Genomic DNA, 27,411 nt, shown 5'->3' on the forward strand with positions numbered 1-27,411 from the left:
CCAATCTGTCAATTGTGAAGACCTAGCACTTTATTAGGAGCAAAACTGAGGAGTTAGGTCACAGTGCTCCAGTTTTGGATGACCCATATAACGTAACAACGAACAGAGGTAAAATGAGTACAAGCTTTTAATATGGGAAAATAATAATAGGGAAAAGATAAGTTTTGGAAACTTGCTCACATATTTTTACTAAACATCTGAATGTTTTTGCCTTAAGAGAAAGCGTAAATGAAAACAGCTCAAATCATGGCACTAGCTCACCTTGACCTCAAGGCTAATTTTACTCTGAACATATGGTCACAGGTCCTTTACACAAAAAGGTAATTACTCTGGCTTTGCTTTCAAACTGTTTTCTGGTGTATTAAAACCTGTAAATACTTCTGATCACAAAGCATTTCTGACTCACTAGCTAAAGCTGCAGGTCAGAGGTTAAAAATACATCAGTGCAATTGTTTAAACCAGGACTTGTCATAATAAGCATCTCCTGACAATTACCTCAAAGTCAATAATTTCCACAGAATACTGTATCACTAAATCATATTTATACAGTGTATTGATCCACACACTTCACAAACACATGCTGGCCCTCTCTCCTCTACAATCTCAACATTTCCTCTTGCAGTCCTCGTACAGAATAAACTCCCTTTATCTCTCAGTATCAGCCTGCATCCCTCCCAGACACAGCTGTTTTTAAAATTTATGATGTGCCTTTCAGTTCTCACTTCCCTAGGTAAAAGAAAAAAAAAAAAGAAAAAAAGGCATAATCATTAAAAGAGATTTCATCTGAGAAAGAACGAGAGAAATCAAGTTCTGAATTAATATGGAGGAAAACTCTGCCTAAGTCACATATCAAAGAATCCCAGAATGGCTTGGATTGGAAAGGACCTTAAAGACCATTTCATTCCAACCCAAACCATAAGTAGGGACACCTTCCACTATCCCAGGTCACTCCAAGCCCCATCCAACCTGTCCTGGAACACCCCCAGGGATGGGAAAATGTCATCTGGTCATTAGTCTTGTCCCATGCCTTACCACTCACTTCTCCTTGCACATCATCAATGACCTGAGGGTCATGCTAAGGACACTTCAAACTTTTCAGGAAACATCTCTGGAATAACCTTGATGCCTTTTTAGGATTACCTAAAAACAGCAGCCAGACAAAATTAAGGGGAATAAAAAGCAGTTGTATTTATTGAAGAGCCTTCAGGTACATTTGGAGCAGATGAAGCCCCCCCTGGGGCTACACCCAAAACGGACAATGGGTCACAGATGTTCACACTTTTACAAGTTTGGTCCATTGGCTTATTGGGGTTAATCTTCCAGTTACAGCTTCAGGTAATGAAAATATTTACCCCAAGTTTGCTCCCCAAACTCACTTTTGTTTACATTTCTCAGGGCCTGAAGCAGTGAGGAGTCCTTGATTGCCAGACCTGGAGAGGAATTGTTCTGACGAAAATAGGAGAGCAGTAACTAACACTCCATACGGAGTTTAGAGTTAGACACTAAAGACCTGCACAATTACAAATATATGAAAGATGTAAAAGCTAAAATCCTAAGGCATCAACCTGAGTGCCATACACAGAAACAAGCAGACACAGGGTTTCCTCTTCACCATTTCCAAGTGCACTGGTTTTGCCACCTCCCTCTGTTTGAATTAATCTGGTGCTGCTGGTGCTGCACAAGTTTAACTTTGGGGCTACTATTGTCAGAAAGCCCTGGGCTCCATTCCACCACTTGGCAGCTCTGTAGCTGAGCCAGCCTTTCTCTCAGATCACAAGAATTCCAGCTTTTCAAAGGATTACAGCTTTTTCTGTGGCATGGGAATGGAAAAGTCCTTAATGTGACTGACCCACAAACTGCATCCTCAGGCACGCCCGGGCACTAACAGAGGTGAGCACCGTAGTAGCAACACAAATTCCAGAAATGGGTCATGTGCAGCACTGGAGAATCCAAGGTTCTCACATGTGACAACCCCAGTGAATTGTTTCACAGTGAATTTCACCTGGAAGGGATAGCTAAAGACTAGAGTCACCACACACATGTCCTAAATGAAACAGCAGTGTCATCCATGACTCACCACCTTCCTGCAGGGAACCAATTCTCTTAGGCAGCAGTTTGAAGGTTTAACTGCCTTGCACACGCCAGGGGCTGAATCAAAACCAAAACAATGACACAGTAACTCTTCCGGGATTGTTTTTCCCTGCAATCTTTACTTGCCTTCCATTCAGAAGCACACCCACATCTGACATTTAGATTTAGCCCGGGTTTTACAGAACAGTGGTCAATTAATTCAGTGTTTTCAAAGAGCTTTGACAGTCATGACTTGAATGTCCTTGCTCTATACGGTCGTCCATAGGGACAACAAGAAAGAGGTTAAGAAACCAAGGAAAACATTTCCACTTTGTAAGGTAGTTCAGATCATTCCTATAAATATCCTGTGTAAAGAAAATAAAGCCTTCAGAAAGCTGTCAGTACTAATATCAGGAACAAGGAACCCACTCAGCAGAGGATAAAAACCTAGGAAGGGTAAAACTTAAAAAACTGCAGCATCAACTTAGGAAGAAGCAGCACTATCATGTGTTACACACAGAATCATGTTCTCAGCATTTCAAAACCCAACACAGACAAAATGGAGTAACACAGCACCACTGAATAGTCTGGGTCAGAAGGGAACTTAAAGACCGTCCAGTGCCACCCCCTGCCATGGGCAGGGACACCTTCCACTGTCCCAGGCTGCTCCAAGCCCTGTCCAGCCTGGCCTTGGACACTGCCAGGGATCCAGGGGCAGCCACAGCTGCTCTGGGCACCCTGTGCCAGGGCCTGCCCACCCTCCCAGCCAGCAATTCCTTCCCAAGATCCCATCCAGCCCTGCCCTCTGGCACTGGAAGCCATTGCCTGTGTGCTGTCCCTGCCTGCCTTGTCCCCAGTCCCTCTGCAGCTCTCCTGGAGCCCCTTCAGGCCCTGGCAGGGGCTCTGAGCTCTCCCTGGAGCCTTCTCTTGTGCAGCTGAGCAGCCCCAGCTCTGTCTGTAGGACAATCTCCCTACACTATACTAAAACACAGGTAAGTTCCACTGCTGCACACTGCCCCAGCCCTCCCGCAGGACACAGGACCCCTGAGGAGGCCGTACGACAACATAATAAAAACCTTGTTTACTTCCTGCTACAGCACAAGGCCTATCATAGCTCCCACCCGCCGGCAAACACGACAAATTCACAGACAGAGAGCGCAGAACAGCAGGGACCATCAGGAATCTTTTTACGAAAACAAAGAAAAAAAAACCCACAGCAACATCACCCACACACTCTCCCCCACTCTCCACCCTTCACCATTAGAGGCCGCACAAACACAGATGTAAACACGGCCTGGCGCAAACACCCCCCACACGCAGGACCCTCCCTCGCCTCCACCGGCCGTGGTGGAGGCCCCGAGCCGCCCTCGCTGCCGCGTTACCTTGGGGCGGGTGCGGGCGCGGCGCGGGGGTCGCACGGCCTCGGCCATGGCCGCGCTGCCCCGCGCTGAGGCGGCTCCGCGCCGCGCAGGGACCGGCGGAGGGACACGCCCCCAAAGCAGCCACCAATCACAGAGCGAGACGAGTGGAGAGACACGCCCCCGCAGTGCCGGCCAATCACAGGGAGAGATGGTCCGGTGGACGCGCCCCCACGGCAGTGACCAATCGCAGAGAAAGCGATAGGCAGTGGGACAAGCCCTCGCGGCGTCGACCAATCACAGATAGAGAGATGGGCGGTGAGGCACGCCCCCGCTGCAGCGACCAATCATAAGGGGCGGCTGGGGAGCGGGCGGGGCCGTGGCGCTGTGGACGGGGCGGAGAGAGGGGAGGGCGGAGCGGGGGGAGGCAGAGGGACCCAGAGAGCGTCGGTGGGGACAGACAGACGGACACGGGGACACAGAGACACTGTACAGAAACACACAAACACTATACAGGGACAGACCAATACTGCAGGGGGACAGACCGGCACTATACGAGGACACACAGACACTGCCTGGTTACCCACAAGAGCGTCCATGGGGACACGCAGGCCATCCATGGGGACAGACAGAGCACCCATAGGGACTCACAAAGTGTCCGTGGGCACACAGACTGTCCGTGGGGACCCCACAGACCATCCCTAGGTGAGTGGGGTCTGCTGTAGGGACACAGAAACCAGCCATAGGGACACACAGATTGTCCATAGGGACTGACAGACTCTCCATGGATGAGCAGGGTCCACTATAGGGACCCAGAGATCATCCACAGGGACATACAGATCCTCCATAGGGATGCAGAGATCATCCACAGGGACATACAGATCCTCCATAGGGACCCAGAGATCATCCACAGGGACATACAGACCATCCATAGGGATGCAGAGATCATCCACAGGGACATACAGACCATCCATAGGGACCCAGAGATCATCCACAGGGACATACAGATCCTCCATAGGGACCCAGAGATCATCCACAGGGACATACAGACCATCCATAGGGACCCAGAGATCATCCACAGGGACATACAGATCCTCCATAGGGATCCAGAAATCATCCACAGGGACATACAGATCCTCCATAGGGACCCAGAGATCATCCACAGGGACATACAGACCATCCATAGGAACACAGAGATCACCCACAGGGACATATAGGCTATCCATAGGGACCCAGAGATCATCCACAGGGACATACAGACCATCCATAGGAACACAGAGATCATCCACAGGGACATACGGACCATCCATAGGGACCCAGAGATCATCCACAGGGACATACAGACCATCCATAGGGACTGACATATCATCCATAGGGACAAACAGAACCCCCATGGGGACACACAGCCTGCTCAAGGGACCCACAGACTGCCCAGAGGGTCTCACAGAGAGTCTGCAGTGAACCGGAGACTGTAATAGAGACTCAAAGACGGTCCATAGGGCCAGCCCGAATTTCTGCCACAGGGAATGTGGGATGAGAAGCCAAGCCCCCACCAGCGAGGATGGGGAGTGTGAAGTCACTTCTGTCTGCCTCAGGGCCTGAGACACCTTCAGAACAGCAGGAATGCTGGCTCAGCCCCAGACTGAGGGGCTGCTGTCCCTCAGATCCCTGTCCTGGCACCCAGCCATCCCCAAGGAGCCACAGCTGGAGCAGGGCACAAACCCCAGAGGGAGCAGGAGCTGCTTCTCCCAATGCCCAGGAGGATGAGCCCCTCCAGAGCCCAGTGACACTTTGCAGAACACATCACAGTCCAGTCAATGGCCTGGAACAGGCACTGTTCTCTCCATGGGACGTTGTACTTAGGGCTTGAGAAGTCTTTATGTTACTAAAGTGTAACCTGGAATTTGTAGTATCCACGGGAAATGTAAACTGTACATAGGTGTAGGGGGAGACCTGCCCCAGCACCCCGATTTTGGGATTATTTCTGTATTTTTAGTAAATTTCCAAGCCAAGTTTTAGCCTCACTGGGGACCTCTACATCCAGAAAAAGCAAACAGCAACTGTTCAGTCAGTGGAAAAATCCCAGAAAAGAAACCATGCAAGTTTTTTCAGAGCAGATATTCTTCCGGTGCAAACAGCCCTGCATGGTCTGCAGCTCATGGCTAACCATAAGCACTTCTCATGCCATTCTCTTTCGGGGTGTTTTCTCCCACTGCTGTGCTGGTATTGAGCAAGGACTGAAATAAAGGCTGAGCAAGGATGTAATCTTGTAGGTTTCCATCCAGGAGAGACTTTGCATGGATCCCAAACCCATCGCCAATAGAAAGTGAACATGATAACTTTAAAAGAGAATGCATATCCAGAATACGAGACTCAAAACTTATTTTTTAAAATATATATTTATAGAATTAAAACTACAGCAGGCTCCTTCAGAAGAGTATTTGTATCCTTGTTCTTTCAGAAATAAATAGGATAGCTGATTCCTTGGCATGTGCACTCTGCACAGCTCACTGTGAGGCAGCAGGGCAGATGTCAGAGCTCAGTGTCATCTTCCCCACACAAGCAAATTCAGTTAAAACCCCAAGGACTGGTGGGCTGAGGCACATGCTGAAGCCATGCAGATTCAACTTGAAAAAAACATTGTAAAAACAGCAAACCCTGTTGCCCCAGGTTAGTTACCTGGCACCAGGTTTAGACAGGTAAATTGTGTGTTTATCCCCATGTCCTGTGTCCCTGTATCCAGTGTCATAAGGCAGCAAGGAGCAGTGAAGCAGCACTGCACACAGGGACATCAGAGAGACCAGCAGCCCCGACCGAGGCACATAAGCTTCTGAATCAAACCATAATCATTATCTATATATGTGGTAACAACAAGGGCAGGAACTTTCAGGAGATGTGGTCAGAAAACAAGTTTCATGGCTCCAGCAGTAGGTAAGTTTGTTTCCTGTGGTGCATAGTCAGAACAAGTTCCGAAGTTTATAGAATCACAGAAGTTAATTAAATCACAGAATCAGAGAATCCCAGGATGGTTTGGGTTGGGAGGGACCTTAAAGACCACCTAGTTCTGATGCCTTAGGATTTTAGCTTTTATATTTTTCATGTACTTGTAATCCTGCAATTCTTTAGTGTATAACTCTAAACTCCATATAGAGTGTTAGTTACTGCTTTCCTATTTTGGTCAGACAAAACAATTTCTCTCTAGGGCATCAAGGGAATATGGGAATCAAGTTTACTGTCTCAGGCCCTGAGAAATGTAAACAAAAGTGGGTTGGTGGGGCAGAAAACTTGGGGTAAATGACTTCATTACCTGAAGCTGTAATTGGAAGATTAACCCAAATACACAAATGGACCAAACTTACAAAAAGATGAAAATCTGTGACCCATTGTCCATTTTTTGGGTGTAGCTCCTGAGGGGCTTCATCTGCCCCAAATGTACCTGAAGGCCCTTCAGTAAATATAACCACTTTTTATTCCCCTTAATTTTGTCTGACCTCTGTTTTCAGGCATCAGTTCCAACTCCCTGCTATGGGCAGGGACACCTTCCACTAGACCAGGCTGCTCCAAGCCCCATCCAGCCTGGTCTCCAGAGCTTACCAGGGACAACCTGATAAACCTAAAAGCTCACAAGACCATCACCAGAGAGGTGGTAGGAAGAGTTGAATAAATTCCTTCAGATCCTTCCTGGGACCTCTCGGCAGGCTAGATGTGACACAGCCCCTCCCTGGGTAGATGCAAATAATTTTCCAGTGTCAGCACTTAAGCTTGAGCACAGCTACAGCTAAGCCAGATACACAGTGCAACCACTGGTGCCTCTCTAGGTAAGATTTCTGAGAGGTAAGAGCAAAATTTTACCTAAATGACAAGTTTAATCCCCGCTAATGAAAGACTTTAGGAACAGGCAAAAGCCATCAGGAAAAGGCAAAATTTGAGATCCGGGAGGGATGCACACACCCTGAGCACAAGCCAGCGTGCTCAAAGCATCATGCAGCACTCCTCTCAGCACACACAACTTCTGAGTTATCTAGAGAGTGGGAGGCTCCAGACTTTCTAGACGGCTACACTTTAGAAGAACTTCAAATCAAAAACTTCTTCAAAAACACAGATCACCCCTGTGTCTGGTCCTTTTCTTCCTCTGAGCGTGAAGATCCATCCAAGGAGTTTGCTGATCAAAGGCACAGATTTTAGTAAGCGCTTTCTGAATGTACAAATAATTATCGGAGTCCTCAAATATTCTCTTGAAAAGCAGAAGCACTTCAGCTCTATGTGTCTGGGAATAACTCAAAATACCATCTCTGCCACGCTGGTCAGACCAACAGTGTCTTCTGCCTTCTGGAAAACCTAGGGAACAGGATCAACAGTGTCTAAACCACAGCTACAGCTCAGACAAGAGATGCGAGGGCTGACAGGAGCATCACGTTTTCCAGTCAGTCACCTCAAAATGTCATTCCTTAACCAATGGCCATTCTTTCTCCACTGTCCCTCATCTGTGTAGCTTCATCTCAAATCCTTTCTTACAGAATCTCAGAATGGTTTGGGTTGGAATGGACGATCAGGACCACCTAATTCCAACCCCTCTGCCATGAGCAGGGACACCTGCCACTATCTCAGGTTGCTCCAAGCCCTGTCCAACCTGTCCTGAGTGTTCCAGGGATGGGGCAGTCCCAGCTTTTCTGGGCAGCCTGTGCCAGGGCCTCACCGCCCTCACTGGGAAGAATTTCTCCCTTCTAGCTGATCTAAATCCAGCCTCTTTCAGTAAAAACCATTCCCCCTTGTCATATTACTATCTACCTAGATAAAAAAATTCCTCCCCCTCTTTCTTTTAAGGCTTCATTTGTTCATCGAAAGTGGGTACTTACTGTGACTGCTAGAAGTGGACCAAGCTGTAGCCATCAACTGTGGCATAATCAGGCTCCCCTGAAACAAAGAGCACAAAATTTCCCCTTAGGTTTCCCATGAGAAGTGCTTATTATGTGACTTTAAAGAGAGCAGAAGCACCACACATTGGCCACCCACGTTAAAGGGATGAGATGCAAGAGTGAATGAGGCTCAAGCCAGGCTGGGTGAGCTGGGGGTGTTCATTTGGAGAAGGCTCCAAGGAGACCTTAGAGTTCCTTCCAGAGCCTAAAGGGGGTCCAAGGGAGCTGGGAAGGGGCTCTGGGCAAGGGCTGAAGTGACAGTTCGCTGTGTGGCCAGAAAGCCCAGGAAGCAGTGACTCACCTGGTGCAGTGGTCGGGGTGGGCAGGGGTCCCCTCCTGCACAGAAGGAAACACAGAGCTGAGGATCTGCTGGCTAAGGCACTCCTTAACCTTTGCCCTGGCTCTGCACCCCCCAGCTGCCTCCCCCAGAGCTGGTGGGAGGGCAAGAGGTTTGGCCAGCCTGGGCTTTATGGAGACCTGACAAGGCAAGTCATGCTGGGCTCACCACCCACAGCCCACTTGGCAAACATGGGAGTTGAACCTGACACAGTGGGGAGAGGAAAAAATAACCAGAAAGCACTGACTTGGGGAAAAATTCACAAGTGAGCCTCAGGGCGTATCTCTGTACATGCCTCTGACCAGAGTGAGACATTAGGAAGCCACAATTGGACATGACTCCTCTCTCAGTGTGGTAGCCAAAGTGGCAATTATTCATACTTGGCATGAGTCTTGGCCCCAGTCATCATCTTGCCCCTGACAGAAAAACCCTTCACAGCGTCCTCCCTGCCCAGCTTCTGTCCCACAAGAGTGAACCCAGCTCTGCAGCTCCTCCCTCCACCCACAAATGCTTTTAACTCTCCTCAGATCACACCAAGAGCCGTGCAAGCAAGTATTTTCCTCTAATACCCTGAAGTCAAGCTTCCAATAAACTGAAATGAACAAAATATGCCTGTTTTCGGGGAGTGAGCATCACTTGCAATAGCAATTGCAGTTGTACGTTACACACCTTACCTTGATATAGGTACAGGAGCTGGACTTCTTGCAGGAGTCACATTTCTCTGGGCATTGTAGTAGTTTTCATAAACAACAGGAGCTAAGAAAAGTTGACAGTAGTAAAGTACAAGCCTCTTACAGACATAAAATACTTGCTAAACCAACTTTCAGCTGCTAAGTCTTTCCCCTCTCTGAGAAAATGCCTGATCAGGAAACTAAAAAACAGGACTATGATCTCCATGGGCTGTCAAAAGTGGCAGAGAAACTAGTGCTGCATGCCAACGAATGAAATGCAAAATTTGTGTTTTCTGCACACAAAATGATGCTGACCAGAGTAGCCAGCTCCATGAGCAGAGCAGCCAACACTACTTTCTGAGATTCTACTAAGCTCTTACCTGGTGCCAAACTTCCAGTTTTGCGTAAATTTACAAAAAAATCAACATCCTTCTCAATGCTGCACATTTCTAAACTCTTGCGGATTTCCTCATACTTCTGCAAAAGGGAAATAAAGTGCATTTGTATATATCAGGTCAAAAAACAAGGCTTTTCCCCAAATGGTTAGCACACAGAGGGTGAAAGCCTAGTATTCACACGAGCTTCAGTGTCAGGGAATCACAGAATCCCGGAGTAGTTTGGGTTGGGAAGGAACTTTAAAGCCCATCCCAATCCACCCTTTGCCATGGGCAGGGACACCTTCCACTGGCTCCAAGCCCTGTCTAACCTGGCACTGGACATTTCCAGGGATGAGGCAACCACAGCTTCTCTGGGCAACCTGTCCCAGGGCCTCACCGTCCTCAGAAAATGTGGGAATTCCGGAGGAAACCTCATTTGCAAGAGTTTTGGCCAGTCCTTCTGCTTGCCCACTCATGTCTGTGGTCAATCAAGGGCCACAGCCCAACCCAGACATAACACAGCTTAGTGCCCAGGAAAACAAATTAGGCTTTGCTATGCAGAAAAATGAAGATTTTCAGCTGAGGTACCTCATCATTCTGGACACAACCCAGGGAGAGCTGGTTGACATGGAGCCAGAGGGCGTTACGGAAATAGTTGATGCGCTCACACTCCTGCGTCTCAAAGAACTGAAACAACACAGAAAAAACTGTCCATAACATCTTTAAAAACAGGAGGAATCTCTTTCTTCCTGATTGCTTCTCACCCCCATGTGCCACAACAAAGCTAACTGCCCCGAAAAGTTGGTGCTGGTCTTCTGCAGGAAACAAGGGAGCTGTGATTCCTCCGGCTTGTCCAGAGGAGAAATAATCCCTCTATGCAACCAGGTAATTCAAAGGTGAGTACTGAGCTTGGAAAATCTGCAAGACTAATGTGGAGGGGACCACCCAGCACATTTCTACCTCTGGGAGACCAAGCCAGCTTCCTAAAGGCAGTAGAGGTTCCCAAGGTACCCTGTGCTCCCGTGGTCCCAGCCCACTTCCCTTACACAGGTACCCTTAAATCACAGAATCATTTAGGTTGGAAAAGCTCTCTAAGATCATCAAATCCCACCATTACTCCTGCACTGCCAAGGCCACCACTAACACATTTCCCCAAGTCCACATGTATGTGTTTTTTTAACATTTCCATGTTCCAGACATGGAGCAATAAAAAAAAACCACTGGGGATGTATGAAAACAGAAGTGTGTTGACTGGTTGGTCTTCTTGCTCTTTCCTGCCCACCCTTTTTCCAAGCAGGTTTAAACCCTTTTGAAATCCACTGTCTGGTACACCTCAATTTCACGTGCTTTTACACATTTCCATGAACATCCACGCTTGTTACCACTTATGACCTTTGCAACACATGGAGAGGAGAACTTCCATATCCACCTATTTGCAAAAGTGAAACTGCTGCTTCCCACTCCCCACCACAGAATCATTAGGGTTGGAAAAGCTGTCTAACAACATCGAGTCCAACCAATAACCCAGCACTGCCAAGCCACCACTAAACTGTGTCCCCGTCCTAGAGGCATCCAGAGAAGACACCAAAAGCACACCAGCACAGAGACACCCACGCACACCACACAAAACAGACAGCAAATTCCAGTTCAGAAGAGAAAAGGAGAGTAGCAGCCTGAAGAGAGGTAATTTGGAAGGAATCGGCACAGCTGGGAATGGGAAAGCTGGTTGCAAGCCTGAAGCAGATCTGGGATAAAATCTGTCTTTGCAGTCTCTGTCCATCCCCCAGTCACAGATCACAGGCCAGCAGCAGAGCAGCTGCTCAGCCCTCTTGCTACCAGCCTGAAATTCCCCAGCATGTGCTGGAAATCCCTGCTGGACCTCACTTCCCTGTGAGGCAGTCTGCTTCAGGCTGATACAGCCACTCAGAGGGGTTCCCACAGTACTGCATCTCACTGTCTGTGTGTCACAAGGTGAAGAGCCCTTGGCACAGTGTGCGTGTTGAGATGGCTTCACCAGCACCTCCAGCCACCACCAGCCTCTGCTGGAAAGTCATGTGAAGTCCTTCAGAGTTTTAGATAGTCTTCCAGGTGTTGTTGAGTATCCAGAGGTGACCACAGCCATTCCACATGACAGCCACGCCACACATGCAACCAGGTAGCGGGGAAAAAAATGTCACTGCCTTGACTCTGTCAATTTTAGAAGGTGGTGGAAAAATAAAAATAATAAAATAAGAGCAGAAACCTTGAAGCAGTGGGGCCTTGAATCCAGAAGCCATGCTTGAGACACACACAGGGTTAGCTGCAATACATTCACTGCCAGGGGAACACACGGACAGCAAAACTCACACGGTCCCTGAGCCCTGCAGGATTGCAAACCCACAGGACCACGCTGCCATGTGGAGGTTTTTAGGGGCATTTACCTCACAAGCTTTGATGTGCTCATTCTGCCACTCTTCTCGGATCTTCTCCATTGTGGTCACACTCTGCTGGTAACTCCTGTCTGCAAGATAAATCATATTTTGGCTGAAGGTCTCTCTGCCATGGCAGTGGGGTTGGAACAAGATGACCTTTAAGGTCTCTTCCAACCCAAATCATGCCATGATTCTGTGATTCCATGACTAACATTCATTTAAAAAATCCCTTCACTAGAAGGTAATTCTAGGGCTGAGAGAAAGGCTGAAAAGGTCGGGACATCAGGGATAAAGCAGAAGGACATGGCTTTGGTGGGGCCATGCAGGCTTTTCCAGGGAAGTTGCCCACTGCCACTACCTTGGGTATGTGATTCCTGACCCAAGAGATGGAGCTCACCCACGAGGCACACCATGGCTGTACAACCCCCTGCCCCTGGAAACATTCCCCTTTGCCCTCCCAACATGGCATTTCCACACTCACCAGTGTCCTCCAGTGCTGATTTCGTCTGAGCCAGCTTCAGGAACAGCTGCCAAAAACAGGAGAGACAAGGAAGGTGGAGAAGAGGCTGGGTGCATCATTAATGATTCTGGAGCGCCACTGGGGAACATCACCAGCCACCCCAAAACCCAGAGCTGGGAGAAGAGCCATGGGGCATGAGAGCTGCAAGAAAAGACATCCCCTTCCCCCTCTCTGCCATGGCCACCTGTTAGTGGCTGACTTCTTTTTTCCTCTGCCTTCAGTCAGAGTTGGGATTGAAGCACGAGAGACAGGATTTTCATGTTCAGACTCAGTTGTTTATTAATTCTTATCTAAAGCACAGTGAGTGTTACAGCACTTCTAGCTAACAAGCTAAAAATGACAAAATGGAGCTGTATCTCACTTGTTACAAGGTCTTTTAAGGCCTAACTATCCAATTAACAGCTAACATCTATATTATTTATAGTTTTGACCCAATGACCAAACACCTGTGGCCCGCAGTGTGGTATTTTCCATCTAACCAAAAACCACTACCTAAAACCAACAAGAAGAAGGAACAAGAAGGAAGAAGAGCCAACGCCCCAGAACCAGAACCTCCATCTTGTCCCATACCTGTTACTACATATTCTAAAACCCCAAATTCCAAACCCTTCGCCATGTGAAATCACACCCTTCTACTTAACCACACACCCGTGACTCCAAATCCATCACTCAAATTTTGGAAGCTTTTTTCGATGCCTAAAGTCAAAAGCAGTGCTCTTTTGGGGGTCAGCGCCAGGAAGCACAGAAAAGTTCACAACTCCCAGCAGGCTTCAGGGTTCCAAGAGGCACCCAGCTTGCCTACCTTCTCCTGCTGCTTCTGCGTGACCAGGTTGGCGTTGCGGTGCACAGCCTGCTCCGCCTCATCCTTGTCGCGGCAGCGCTGCTCGTACAGACGCTTGGCCTAGGACAGACACCAGACACACACACCCCTCAGAGCCAGGCACAGACACACCTCATGGGGAGGGCCCTGGAAAGCTCAGCCTGCGAGGAACAGCCTGCCTGCAGAGCAGGGAGTGGCACAAAAGCTGCCCTGCAGCTTGGGAAAAGCCTCGCTCGCAGGCTGCTCTTGGAGTGGGGTGGAAAAGCTCCTGGCAAACAAAGGCATGGGCATGGCCAGGGAAGGGCTGGGGAATGGGCAGCAACACAAGTCTGATGAGGAGCAGCTGAGGGAGATGGAAAGGGGCTCAGCCTGGAGAAAAGGAGGCTCAGGGGGGACCTTGTGGCTCTGCACAACTCCCTGACAGGAGGGGACAGCCGGAGGCGTCAGGCTTTGCTCCCAGGGAACAGGGACAGGATGAGAGGAAGTGGCCTCAAGTTGCATCAGAGGACGTGTGGAGTAGATACTGAGAAAAACTTCTACACAGAAAGGGTTTTCCTGCCCTTTGGCATGCCATGGGAAACAAGCTGCCCAGGACAGTGTTGCAGTCACCACCCATGGAAGTGCTCAAAAAAGGTGTGGATGTGGCACCTGGGGAGATGGGTTAGTGGTGGGCTTGGCAGTGCTGGGCAAATGGCAGGACTCAAGCATCTTAGAGGGCTTTCCCAACCTCAATAATTCTCTGATTCTAAACCATTTCTATCTATCCATGCAAGGCTACCACTGGCCATGTCTTTGGCGTGCTCTTCACTGTTTCTGAGCACACCCTGCACACCACTCAGACAGAAACAGCCTCAAGAGTCACAGCAGAGGAGGTAACCCCTCTCATTTTAAGCCTGTCCCAGTGCTTTGGGTGTGTGAACAGCATTAGCCCACATTGCAAGAAACAGCAGCACGTTAGCTTTACCTCCATGGTCTTCTTGTACTGGAGATTCCTGTTTTTGTGAATTGCCTCCATTATCAGCTCTATCTGTGAAGATAACAGATCTGGGGTCAACACATCACTGACCATCAAAGCTCCAGGACACACTGTGAGGCTTAGAAAAGGAAGAGCCACAGACCACACTGAGATGTTTTTAAAGACCTACATCCACCCGAATCATGCTCACAAAACTCATCTTTTGTGCTTCTGTCTAAGCCTTGAATTGTGTATGCAAAGGAGCTCTACAAATTAAATCCTAGCAATATATAGTACTGTCTCATCTCCATAGACTCTGGCAAAACTGGGAAGCCCAGTCCCCCTCTGCTAGGTCCAAACCAGTCCCTAGTTCCAGCAGCTTTCCCTGGTTTTCCAAACAAAGGAATCTCAAGCCAGAAGTAGTTTAAAAGGCTTGGCCATTTTAGCAGCCCCTATGGAGATCATACAACACTAGAAACAAATGCTTTAAGAACATTCCAGTGCTGTGGCTGGCCCCAAAAAGCCCACGAAGAAAACGTGGAAGTGAGAAGAAGGAAGTTGGAGGTTACTACACAGCTCAACACAGTTACAACACATAGGAAGGAGCTCAGCACTTCCCAGCAGCACAGGCAGTGGGGGCGTGGAAGGGGCTGAGACACGGCATGAGACAGCAGGGGGATCAGCCCCTTGCTGGGGCAGGAAGGCACGTCTGACCTTTTTCCGATGAAGCTTTTGCTTTTCCCTGAAATCCTCCATCTTCTTTGCTTCCTCCCGAAGGGTTTGTGCCAGCTGGATGTGACCTTGTCCCACGTTGTCTATCTCTGCAAAGAGAAATTAAATTAAATTAAATATATATATATATATATATATATATATATATATTCCTAAAGAGACTGTTTCTCAAGTCAACTTAGAACACATCACACATCCCCTTTCAGAAATGTGAAGAAAGTTCCAGCTTGTTTGAAGCAGCCTCCAAGCAGTGCTCACCAATGAAAGGATCAGTCCTGCTGGGACTTGCTCCACGGTTTGAGAAAGCTCTCCCCTTCATGCAGCTAAATCTAGGCATGCTTCAACGCATTGCATTGCCCCAGGCCAGCAGGCAATAACTTGGAGCACAGAAAAAAGAAGGCTAAAACAATCTCAGGCTCCTCTTGCTGAAGGTAAGAGGCCACATCATGAAACACCACCCCAGCAAGTCCACCAAGGGAGCAGAGCCAAATGGCAGCTCCTTATTCAACCCCCAAAGCTGCTCCAAACCCAGAATTGTGAATTGTCAGCAGTGGTGAGGGCAGAGCCTTGTTGGGGAGGTCCACAGGGGCAGCCAAGAAACCCAGATCAGGCAAGAGATGGACTGGGCACAGGATAGCAGAATGCTGACCCTCAAGGTGATGTACCATGGCAGGATGTGACACATGGCAAGGTACAGTGGCCAAAGCACCTTCTTTTAGATGCTCCAGTTGGAATCACACAATCATTTAGGCTGGAAAAGCCCCCTTAAGATCCTCAAGTTCAACCACTCCCCAGCACTGCCAAGGCCACCACTGACCCATGTCCCCAAGTGCCACATCCACACGGCTTTTAAATCCCTCCAGGGATGGGGACTCCACCACTGCCCTGGGCAGCTGCACCAGGGCTGGACAACTCCTTCCATGAAAATATTTCTCTCATATCCAATCTGTCCAGACACAGCCTGAGGCTGTTCCCTCTCCTCCTGTCCCTGTTCCCTGGGATAAGATCCCAAATCCCCGCCGGCTGTCCCCTCCTGGCAGGGAGTTGTGCAGAGCCACAGGGTCCCCCCTGAGCCTCCTTTTCTCCAGGCTGAGCCCCTTTCCAGCTCCCTCAGCCTCTCCTGGGGCTCCAGCCCCTTCCCCAGCTCCGTTCCCTGCCCTGGACACGCTCCAGCCCCTCGGTGTCTCTCTTGTCCTGAGGGGCCCAGAGCTGTCCCCAGTTTGAGGTATGAGTTACTGTGTGTTTGTCCAACAAACTCCAGATGAGGTTCCCAGCTTCCTCTGTACATAAACATGACCTCTGAGCTGCATCCAGACCTGAAAGCCCAAGAGATCCCAAAATGATGCCCTGTGGATCTCCTGTCTCCACACATGTCTTGGCTCACTTTGTCCCAAACCTCACACACTGGGATGAACCAGGCCAGCAGTACAGCCTAAGCCTGGACTCAGCATTGCACAGCTTTAGGGATTTCTCTGCTATTTTCTACCCAGGCAGTTGCCTTCAGGCTTTAGTGCTGCCAAATGTCCTGGCAAACACAAAGAATTACTTACGTTGCTTGAAAACATCGAGGGATCTCTTCAGCGTGCTGAAAAATACAGGCAGGACATTAAAAAGGGTGGAAAAGCACAGTCAGGCACAGGCATCAGCAGAGCACCTCTTCCAAAACAGAGCTCACTCAACAATGGCCAAAGCACCTCAAAGCACATTTATTTATCCTCTTAGTACCTCCAGTTCTTTCCCCTCTCAGCAGGTATAACACAGTTCACTTGGTTTGACATCTACTTTACATCTTTCTGAACACTGGATGCAATTAAAAATTCAAAGTTTCATGACAAATGTTTCCAGCAACCTCCTAAAACCATCATTGGGAACAAATGAACAATTTCAACATGTTGTGTTTGCCAGTGGTTGGAAAAGTGGGGAGCTTTTCTCCCTATTAATATTGCACAGTAAAGATGTAAGAAGCATTTTAAGTGACACCTCAATATGAAACTGTAAATAAAAGAACAGATTAAGAATTTCAACATGGTGTGTTTGCCATTGGCTGCAAAAGTAGAGAGCTTTTCTCCCTATTAATATGGCACAGTAAAGATGTCAGAAATATTTGAAGTGACACCTCAATTTGATACTGTGAGCAAATGACCAGGGCATGTATAAAGCATAGAAACAAAGAAAGTAGTAGAAGGCACTGAGGGTCACTTGGGAAATTAAACAAACTGTGGTGGCCACAGCATGATGGGCTCTGAAGATTTGCATGGTTTGAGCCAAGGAAGTACCTGTACTTCCCTCTGGCTACAAAACCTGTCCAGAGGTAACCCAAGGTCTCATGATCCTCAGCCTTCTGCTGACCCATCAGCCCACAAACCCCTGAGCTTCTACAGTGCTCTGGTTAATCTGTGGCTAAGGGGAACTTGGTGGGCTCCAACTCAAAGCAAATTAAAACCCAACTGGGCACTGCTACTGCTCATTCATGAGAATGATTCAGCTCATCTTCTGAATGTCTCAATCACATTTCACATTTCAATTCTGTTTTGTCTCACAGCTTCCTTCCTTCTCTTCCTCCTCAACTGCTTCAGGGACACCCATAAAAGTAGCTGTGAACTTACTTCAGCTCTGTCTGCCCACAGGGCTTCTTCTTTGACAAGTTAATGAGCTCCTTGCCATATTTTTCTTCTATAATTGCTCTGTTGAGGAAAGAGAGAAATAAAAGAGAGAAATCACCTGATTGGTTTGGGTTGGAAGGGACCCGAAAGCTCATCCAATTCCACCTCCTGCCATGGGCAGGGACACCTTCCACTGTCCCAGGCTGCTCCAAACCCTGTCTAACCTGGCCTTGGACACTGCCAGGGATGGGGCAGCCACAGCTGCTCTGGGCACCCTGTGCCAGAGAGGGTCCCACCACCCTCACAGCCAGGAATTCCTTCCCAATATCCCATCTAACCCTTCCCTCTGTCAATCTGTGGCAATAGGCACCCTCTCTACCTGGCACTAATCCTAATGGAGAGCAGCTGAAGAAGAGACCAAATTTTGTGAAGTGACATACATAACACCTTTGAGAGACCATTTTATCTCCCCCTCTTGGAAGAAAAGGAGGAAAAGAGAGCCCATGTGTTGCAGTGTAAGAACAACCAGTCCTTTGCAGCTGCTTTGAAATCACTACAGACAACCAGGGCTGGACTTGCTTGGTCAAATGTAGTTCTCTCCATCTGGGCAACCCCAGCTGTCTGTGGAAAGGAACAAGCACTGCTACAGGCTGCCATTAGAACATCCACTGGATAAAACAAATAACTTCCTAAAATGCCTTAACTACTAACACAGGTGCAGACCCCTGTGTGGTTGGACTTTGGCAATGAAATTCACCTACCTTAACTCTAAAAACTCCAGAAGCTAATAGGGAAATTGAAAAAAATATGTATGATAGACTGATTTTTTTTTCCTACCTAACAACATTCCCATTAACTTTGTTTGTGGCAAAACATTCAGCAGGCACATTCTCCATAGCTGGAACTGTGTAACAGCCGTGCTGGAAATCAGGGCCAAGTCCAGAAACTGGAAAACCCAGGTCCAGCCTCTGATCTCCTCCTGGCTAGACACTTCAGTGGAAGCCTATACCTCCTTCGAGACCAAAGAGGGCACAGGGTGTAGAGAAGGCTTTTGGCACTCTCTGCACTGTCACGGATGAGTGAGACTTGGTTCTCAGGGTCCACTTCCTCATGTGGAAACCCAAATTTTCCTGGAAAGCAGGATTACAGCCTGAACAGACGTATGTGCATTAGACGCTTGTAAGTGCAGCTCTCCTTCAGTTCACCCCCATTTTGTTTGTTCTAGGATGCTCTGTACCAAGCCGTGCAGTCAGAGGTTGGTTTTCTCCAGTTGTCACTACCAAAATGACATTAATTCAATGTACATGTTCTACAATGTACATGCTCTACATGTTCTACAATGCTCTTCATATTTAGCTACTGCTAAGCAGGTGGCAAAATCTTAAAGGCAAAATACATGGCCAGACCATGGCAGCTGTTTTTTGCAGCCACAGAACCCCTGCTTAGATCATCTCTGATTAATAACAGCAGTACCTAACCCTACCACTTATTAACACTGAATCTGTGGGGTGTTCATAACAACCAGAGACAAAGCCATGGCTCTCCTAGGCCAAGATCTACTAACCTTATCTTCTGCAAGGTAAGCAGCAAGGTGAACTTCATGGGACAGAACTTTAACATCAGTTAAACACGGCACAAATCAAACTGGGAATACCAGGAGCAGGAGCAGTGCCACAGCACCACTTCCAGGCTCAACCCAACCCTCTGTCAGAGGCACAAAGCTCCTTACCTTTCCTTCAGGAAGTCTTCAAACTCTTTGCAGTTCTTCCTGCCATCGTTCAGATGCTGAATGATGCTGTCATAGCCAACTGTGCTGGTCAGATCCGTGCTCTGAAAACACAGCAACAGGAGTCATGTCCTTGCCAGTGCAATCCTTGGCCACTGCCACCTCCTGAGGCATTTGCACAGGCCATGGCTCAGTGGGAGCAATGTGCAAGGGCCTCTTTATGAAATAAAATCTTTTCTTTTAGGGGTGGGAGAGACTCCAGTATGAGAACAATGGTGGCAATTTGAGACAAGGTGCATCTATGCCACTCACAGTGGCCATAGACTTCTGAAAGGTCAGTGTTTTCTTCCAAATTATTCCTTAAAAACATATATTGCACTGATGCATGAAGAAAAAGGAAAAGGAAAAGATGAAAAGGAAAAAAAAAGAGATGCAGCAATGATGTAGGCTGACGTAATCTACCCCATTCTTATCTCATTCTTTTGCAAGGCTGCAGAAAAGGGAGCAATAGTAGGAGCTGCTATGAAGCTCAGCAATAGGAAACAAAAGCCATGAAAGGTTATCAAGAAACCTGAAGAGAATAGTGGAAGGTTGGAGAGATTCAAGAAATGGTTCAAAGCCAGGATAAGAGTATGCAGAGATCTGGCAGAGAAGCGTGGGCAGCAGAAGGGGGGATTTCTCAAGAGTTTGTTCCTGGTGCAATAAAGGAGAAGTAACAAGGCTGGTATTTGTGATAAAGGAAGAGTTAATTACGTGGAATTCTCTATTTAAGTCCTTGACTGCCAGTGACCAGAAAGCAAGAAGTGAAGTGGAGATGTGGTGGAGTGGGCCTGACAGAAAATCCAAAGGTATGCCAGATTTGCATGGGAAGATAGAACTGAGGAGCAGGACCTAAGCAGAAACCAACCTTCCTTCACAAAGTACAAATGTCCCTCCAAAATGAGGTTAGCACTGATAAACCCACAACCAGCTCTCAGCTCACATCTTCGCTAATGGGGTCTGTGAAAAGGAAACACTGCACTGCACTCAGGCTTCATTACACCTGCAAAACACAGCAACAGCCTAACTCACCTAGCCCACTTTCAAAGGAAACAAAATGGATGTAAAGCACAGCTGCTGGTCATTGCAAGCCCAGGCAGGAGGGAGGGTCAGAGCCCCATCACTGCACGTCCATGGGCACCTGGAGGCTCCTGCATCCTGCTCTGCTGCCTGGCACTCCTGGGCTCTCTGTGCCAGGCAGAAGGCTCCAGGGGAAAACTGGGAGTATCCATCAATGACTTGCACTAAGCTCCTTGTTTTATCACTCTTCCTCCTACAGTAGAAGGATTAAATTCCAGCATATGTGCTCCCAAGCACCCAAGGCTGGACCAGACCTCAGGGTGCAAGGGTTACATGAAACACAGAATCACACAATTGTTTAAGTTGGAAAAGCCCTCTGAGATCATTGAGTTTAAATGTTCCCCAGCACTGCCAAGCCATTCACCTTCCCATATCCCCAAGTGCCACATTTATAGGGCTTTTAAATTCCTCCATGTGAGTTTTCCATGGGAGGAGCTCCCGGCCCAGATGGAGCTAGGCAGGGCTGTATGGTGCCAAATCAGCCTTGGCAGAAACCTTCTGGGCAGGTTTGGCACAGAAAGAGCCAAAAGGACCAGCATGACGGGGGTGTTCAGCCTAGAGAAGGCTCCAGGGAGAGCTCAGAGCCCCTGCCAGGGCCTGAAGGGGCTCCAGGAGAGCTGCAGAGGGACTGGGGACAAGGCAGGCAGGGACAGCACACAGGCAATGGCTTCCAGTGCCAGAGGGCAGGGCTGGATGGGATCTTGGGAAGGAATTGCTGGCTGGGAGGGTGGGCAGGCCCTGGCACAGGGTGCCCAGAGCAGCTGTGGCTGCCCCTGGATCCCTGGCAGTGTCCAAGGCCAGGCTGGACAGGGCTTGGAGCAGCCTGGGACAGTGGAAGGTGTCCCTGCCCATGGGAGGGAGTGGAATTGGACGAGCTTTCAGGTCCCTTTCAACCCAAAACATTCTGAGATTCTGTGACTGGCTTGGCAACAGCAGTGGAAGAGGAAGTGCAACACGGCAAGCACAGAGCCACAGGCACAGAGGAGAAGATTTAAAACCATAATAAACTAACCCAAAGGCAAGTAATGAAGGATGGGGAGCTGCACCAAGCCCTGGCCAAACAGAGCATGAGGATCTCTCCTGCCCCTCTCCAGCACACATCTGTCCTGGTCCTCCCTGCTGGGCAGAGCTCTGAGGCCACGTGCTATTCAGAGGACAGCCCATGGAAACTGCAAACAGATGATTTCAAGGTGACAAAGCAGCACCTGATGTTCCCCGAGCTCGCAGGACATGCAGCCCTCCCTTCCTGATCTGCTGCCTGGATTTGCACCCAGTGGACTCAATAAGGAGATGGAATTCGTGTGCTGCTTGTTATGTTTTGTTAAGAGGTTTGCTTATGCTTTCAGCCAAAAGACAGGCTGAAATGCTCTGCTGGGAATGTGAGAGCACATCACGATCCTGTCTGAATCACAGCAAGCTGCTGTGCTTGACGCTTCCTTCTTCTACCCCACTTTACATGGAAAACCCCTGCAGACAACACATCCTGTGAAGCAAATGGCATTGGAGAAACACAGAAACATAAACATGCTTAAATTAGAAAAACCCTCTATGACCATTAAGTCCAACCATTTCCCAGCATTGCCCAGCCCACCACTCACTCACCTCCCCAAATGACACATCCACATGGCTTTTAAATCCCTCTGGGGATGGGGACTGCACCACTGTCCTGGAAAGCCTGTTTCTAGGATCAATAATCCTTGCCATGAAGAAATTTTTCCTGATATCCAATCCAAACATCACCTGGCCCAGCCTGAGGCCGTTCCCTCTCCTCCTGTCCCTGTTCCCTGGGATAAGATCCCAAATCCCCCCCGGCTGTCCCCTCCTGTCAGGGAGTTGTGCAGAGCCACAAGGTCCCCCCTGAGCCTCCTTTTCTCCAGGCTGAGCCCCTTTCCAGCTCCCTCAGCCTCTCCTGGGGCTCCAGCCCCTTCCCCAGCTCCGTTCCCTGCCCTGGACACGCTCCAGCCCCTCGGTGTCTCTCTTGTCCTGAGGGGCCCAGAGCTGTCCCCAGCACTGCAGGTGTCCCAGCAGTGCCAGCACAGGGGACAGCGCTGCCCTGGGGCTGTGTCACACCCTGGCTGACACAGCCCAGGGGCTTCTCGCCCACCTGGGCACCCTGGGCTCCTGTCCATGCCCTGTCCCCAGCAGCCCCACGGCCTTTCCTGACAGACACTTTCCAGCCCCTGTGCCCCAGCTGGAGCTGCAGGAGTTGGTGAGAACCAAGTGCAGGATCTGGCACTTGCTCTTGTTCTTGTTGAACCTCAAACGACTGGGCTCAGCCCATGGATCCACCCTGTGCTGATCCCCTTGCAGAGCCTTCCTGCACTCCAGTCTGTCCCAGCCTTCCCAAACCGAAAGGTTTGGGGCACTGCACTTGTTCATGGACCGCCTCTTGAAAGATCTATATTTATTCCAAGCTCTCATTATGTTTCCTCAGCCTTGTGTTGTTTGAGAAAGGCACCAGAAGGCAGTGACAATTTTAGTAGTCGGAAACACAGTCAGTGCAGCCCCAAAATCGCTCAGTGTCCTGCAGGAGCTGCTGAGACAAAGAGAAGTGCTGATGCTGGTGCCTGCAGGAAAGATCAGGGTGAGGAGAGGCTGCACCAGGTTGTGGTTCCTCCCCAGCCCGTATCCAGGAGGGTAGAGCAGGACAGACAAAACTCATTGCAGGGAGGGAAAGGACTCGCTGCAAATCCACCCACCTGGGACCAGCATCCTACAAAAAGGAGTTTTTGACTAGTGATTTTCCATGTGAAGTCTCCTCCCCCTAGGCAAACAGGTTCCCTGCTTGTCCCAGAGACACCAGAAGCAATGGACCATTCCCCCTTGATGCAATGACTTATTCCCAGAAATCCCACCTTGTTCCTTTGAAACGAATGACCTAGGGATTTCACAACGCTGCTGCTAAGTTCCACCAAGCCAGTCCCCATTTAGAGAAGGACAAGCAGGGGAAAGGGGAAGTGAAACAGCCACCCCCAGTCAGCAGCCAGGGAATAAAGCCAGGCACCCAGGGCTGCATCCCCCCAGCCACAGGCTGGTTTAGCAGCATCACTGAACACGCTGCAGGGAGCAGAGCATTGCCTCAGGGAAGGCAAAGTCACCAAAATTCCACTCTCCAACTTGCAACCTGTTAGCCCACAGATCAGAATCAGGCTGGTTCTTAGCATTATTGTAATTTTTATTTTTACCGAGTGGTTTTACAGCACTGAATTGCACTGATGACACCCAAGGCTGTTGGGTTACCTGAAACAGGTGCAAGAACAGGCTTGTGGAGAACAAGGCATGTGCTAAGAAAGTGGAAAAAAAGTGAAAGAAGAAACCTCACACAGTGAAAGAAGAAGAGCAGATTGCAAAAACAAATGAAAACAAAATGTCAGTCTTGCCCAACCCGTGGCAATCACTACAGGCAGGGCAAGGGCAAATGAACACGAGCTTTGGGGTAATTTTGTTTTTGCACAGCTCCTTCACAGGCAGGCAGGATGCACAGCCTGTGGGACTGAGTGACATGGGAGTTGGAGCATGCAGGGCAAAAATGTTCAGCTCCAGGCATGTCTGGACTTCAGTTCCTAAGCAAGCAGGAGCTGCAGTGGGGTGCCAGAGAGCAAATATCTTTACTTAGAAAATTCATCATCTTTTATTGAGACCCAAGAGCACGAGCAAACTGCAGTGCAGAGAGCCAAGTGGCCCTGTGTTTTCCCTACAGAGCACATCAGGAATATCACACCATCAGCTCCAGCAGGGAACAGGAGCCAGTGCAGAAGCAGACAAAGCACCCACGGAAGGAACCAGAACTGCTGGGGTTTAAAACTGAATCAGTCCCCAGGCGAGGCTGAAAGCACAGTCCTGCTACCCTGACAGAGCAAAGGGAGGGCTGCAGCTTAGCCTACAATCACAGAATCCAAAATGGTACAGGTTGGAAGAGACCTTAAACCTCATCCAGTGCCACCCCCTGCCATGACAGGGACACCTTCCACTGTCCCAGGTTGCTCCAAGCCCTGTCCAACCTGGCCTTGGACACTGCCAGGGATCCAGGGGCAGCCACAGCTGCTCTGGGCACCCTGTGCCAGGGTCTCACACCCTCACCTTTACCATCCTATCCCCACAAACCAGTCACATTTCAAAGCTGGAAGATCCAATACCTAAACTGCCCTAGGTTTTGAGAGTTTGCACATTTTTTTAGACTTTGTCCCATTAGTTAAATCATACGTCTCCTGGAGTGCTCCCAAAGTCTCCTCCTTCTCACCAGGCTGTCCTAACCACTGAGAAATTTTCTCCCACCAGAGTAACATATATTTTCCCCAATATTTAGGGATTCTGCAGGTAGAGTGGGATGATCTGGGGGGAAAAAAAAGACATGGAAATTTTGTTGGACCAGCAAATCTGAAGCTGAGCCAGCATCACCTCTAAAGGACAATGTGTGGCAAGCATGTGCCACCTGCCCAGGATCATGCAGCAGTGACCCTTTTGGTCTCACCTTGTCTGACAGGTGAAGAACCTACAGAAGACGAAAGTTGTGCCTCACCAAGCTCTTTGTAATGATAGGACAAGGAATGATGGCTTTAAACTAAAAGATGGGAGATTCATATAAAATATAAGGAAGGAATTGTTTGGATTGTTTATGACTGAGGGTATTAAAACACTGGCACAGGTTGCCCACACAAGCTGTAGCTACCCCACCCCTGGAAGTGTTCCAACCCAGGTTGGACAGGGCATAGAGCAACCTGGTCTCATGAAAGGCACGCCTGGCCATAGCAGGGTGGTGGACTAGCTGGTTTGTAAGGTCTTTCCCAACCCAAACTGCTCTATGCTTCTATGATTCTAAGAAATCACTTACTTCAGAAAAGACTTCTATTTTTGCCTTATGCAAAGCAATCTAAGAGGAAAATTGCAGGAGGAAGTGTGTGCCCACTCACAGCACTCAGCAGCAGGTGGAAGCTGGATGTGCAGCCTCCCCCCACAAATCTCATCTTGATTTGTTTTTTTTTTTCTTCCTAGCCTTATTCCCCCCTCCTCCCCAGCCCTCACAGCTGATGCACAGTCACCAGTACGTGGTGTGGCAGCTGCTTGGGGTGGTACCTGCCTTTTCCATGGGACCAACGACCACAGAAGAGCCTCAGTCTCTCCACTGAGTCACATCGATCACGTTCCCATCCAACCTCCACCCCAGCTGCCTGCTCCAGGCACGTTTCCTCGGTCAGGGGACTTGCAGCACACAGGCTTCAGAAAGAACAAAAATGAGGAAAAATCCCTGGCACCACCCATGGTTTGGGGCTCTCAGCAAGAACCAGGGGTTATTCAGGAAATAGCCGTGTTTGTAGTAAAACTGGTCACACAGGGGTGAGCACCCCACACAACACCCCAGATCCTCCTTGTCTTGGGAGCTGCAGGCTGCTCCCGTCCTGGTGTTTTCTCCCTCTGAGCACCCCTCTTCCAGGATCCTCCTTCAAAAAGCACCACACCACTGCTGGAGAGGAACAAACCAGGCAGAAATAGCCAAAGTCGGCCCTGTGGTGAGAAGCTCTTCTTCAATCCAGTGTGCCACTGAGGCACCACAAACCCTGTCAACTCAGCCCTTCTGGCATCACAGTTATTCCTCCAGCCCAGGGGGTGCTGCCACCACCCTCAAAACCTCCCCTCTGCAGGTCTACAAAGCAAAGGGAGCACTGTGGAAAACTTGTGTGTAACAAATAGCTGGGAAACAGCTGCCAGATGCAAAGTTAGTTTTATTCTCCACAACAGGTTTGACATCTGTGTGGGATTTACATATTTGACAACACTATGCCAGTTAACTCACTAATGATGCTGGGTGAGGATGGTGCTCTGCACTTTTTCCTCAACACTCAGGAGCCCCAAACCTGGTGCCAGCTCTTCCTGGGAAACCCCAAGCACCATTCACAGATGAGGATTTTCTGCCCCAAAAGACCAAATTTAGTAATTTACTTCCTGGTTGCCAATACCTAGAACGAAGATCCACCACAAGAGGAACCGAGTAGCCACAGAGCTGAAGCTTTGAAGCAGATATGTGGGTTTCCTGTACTTCTCCTTTTATATAAACATAATTCAGACCGAGAAGAATAAATTGTGGTTTTCCCCGAACTGTAGGTCTTCCTCCATGGTTCAACAGCTGGCAGCAGCACCACACCAAGTGACTTGCTCCTAGCCCAGAATTAGCTCCACATCAAGAGAACATTTTTCACTATGGTGTCTCCAAGTAGTTCAGTGATAGCAAATTAATGATATCAAACCCTTCAGCCTGGCACTGACCTCCTCCAGCAAGGCAGCAGCCACTTGCTGGGATTATTTTGGCTGCATGGAGCAGTTTGCAAAGCCACAACTCTCAAGACATGCATGGTGGGCAGTGCCTGCTGGGGATCACAGAATCCCAGAATGGTTTGGGTTGGAAGGGACCTTAAAGACCATTTCATCCCACCCCCTGTCATGGGCAGGGACACCTTCCACTATCCCAGGTTGCTCCAAGCCCGCCTCGTCCAACCTAGCCTTGGACACTTCCAGGGATGAGGCAGCCACACCTTCTCTGGGAAACCTGTGCCAGTGTTTTATGGACCCAGAGCATTCAGCAACGTCACCCCACGACCACGATCGTCGGCTTTGGAGCCAATTCTAACCAGAGAGCAGTGATCCCTCCACCTCCAGCTGTGCCTTCCCGGCTCCGGCTGGCTCTGCCCCCTCTGTCCCGGCCCCGCCGTGCTCCCACTCACCCAGAAGTGGTCCCTGAACCGCGCCTCCCGCATCCTGCTGCCGCCGCCGCCGCGCTCCGCCGCTCCCTGCCCTGCCCTGC

At 49.2% G+C, this 27,411-nt stretch overlaps 2 protein-coding genes across 5 annotated transcripts in view; both read right to left on the reverse strand.

Annotated features, from left to right (window-relative positions):
* EPG5 (ectopic P-granules 5 autophagy tethering factor) overlaps positions 1-3,545 on the reverse strand; it is a 57,323-nt gene extending 53,778 nt beyond the window's left edge. For all 4 annotated transcript variants that reach the window (XM_088156248.1, XM_088156246.1, XM_088156247.1 and 1 more), the window contains exon 1: positions 3,453-3,545. In XM_088156248.1, coding sequence (XP_088012374.1) covers positions 3,453-3,500 — 48 coding nt within the window. In that variant the 5' untranslated portion in view covers positions 3,501-3,545. The remainder of the gene's footprint in view (positions 1-3,452) is intronic.
* A 2,263-nt stretch (positions 3,546-5,808) lies between these two features.
* On the reverse strand, positions 5,809-27,411 carry PSTPIP2 (proline-serine-threonine phosphatase interacting protein 2). The gene is made up of 15 exons (XM_014894855.2): positions 27,332-27,411; positions 19,500-19,600; positions 17,774-17,851; positions 16,718-16,752; positions 15,150-15,256; positions 14,445-14,507; positions 13,463-13,561; positions 12,622-12,667; positions 12,150-12,229; positions 10,318-10,416; positions 9,733-9,829; positions 9,356-9,437; positions 8,646-8,680; positions 8,285-8,342; positions 5,809-7,766 (listed from the first exon to the last, which is right to left on the reverse strand). The coding sequence occupies exons 1-14, from the start codon at positions 27,362-27,364 to the stop codon at positions 8,293-8,295; spliced, it is 1,005 nt and encodes a 334-aa protein (XP_014750341.1). The 5' UTR covers positions 27,365-27,411; the 3' UTR covers positions 5,809-7,766; positions 8,285-8,292.

Source organism: Sturnus vulgaris, chromosome Z, assembly GCF_052056855.1.
Source record: "Sturnus vulgaris isolate bStuVul1 chromosome Z, bStuVul1.hap1, whole genome shotgun sequence".
Classification (NCBI taxonomy): domain Eukaryota; kingdom Metazoa; phylum Chordata; class Aves; order Passeriformes; family Sturnidae; genus Sturnus; species Sturnus vulgaris.

What these genes read in the sequence shown, in the direction of transcription:
- PSTPIP2 (XM_014894855.2), bottom strand. Translation starts at nt 27,364, where the DNA reads ATGCGGGAGGCGCGGTTCAGGGACCACTTCTGG. An exon ending in GAAGACTTCCTGAAGGAAAG is followed by an intron (nt 17,852 to 19,499) that starts GTAAGGAGCTTT and finishes TTTCCTCAACAG; the next exon opens with AGCAATTATAGAAGAAAAAT. An exon ending in GTTGTGTCCAGAATGATGAG is followed by an intron (nt 9,830 to 10,317) that starts GTACCTCAGCTG and finishes TCCCTTTTGCAG; the next exon opens with AAGTATGAGGAAATCCGCAA.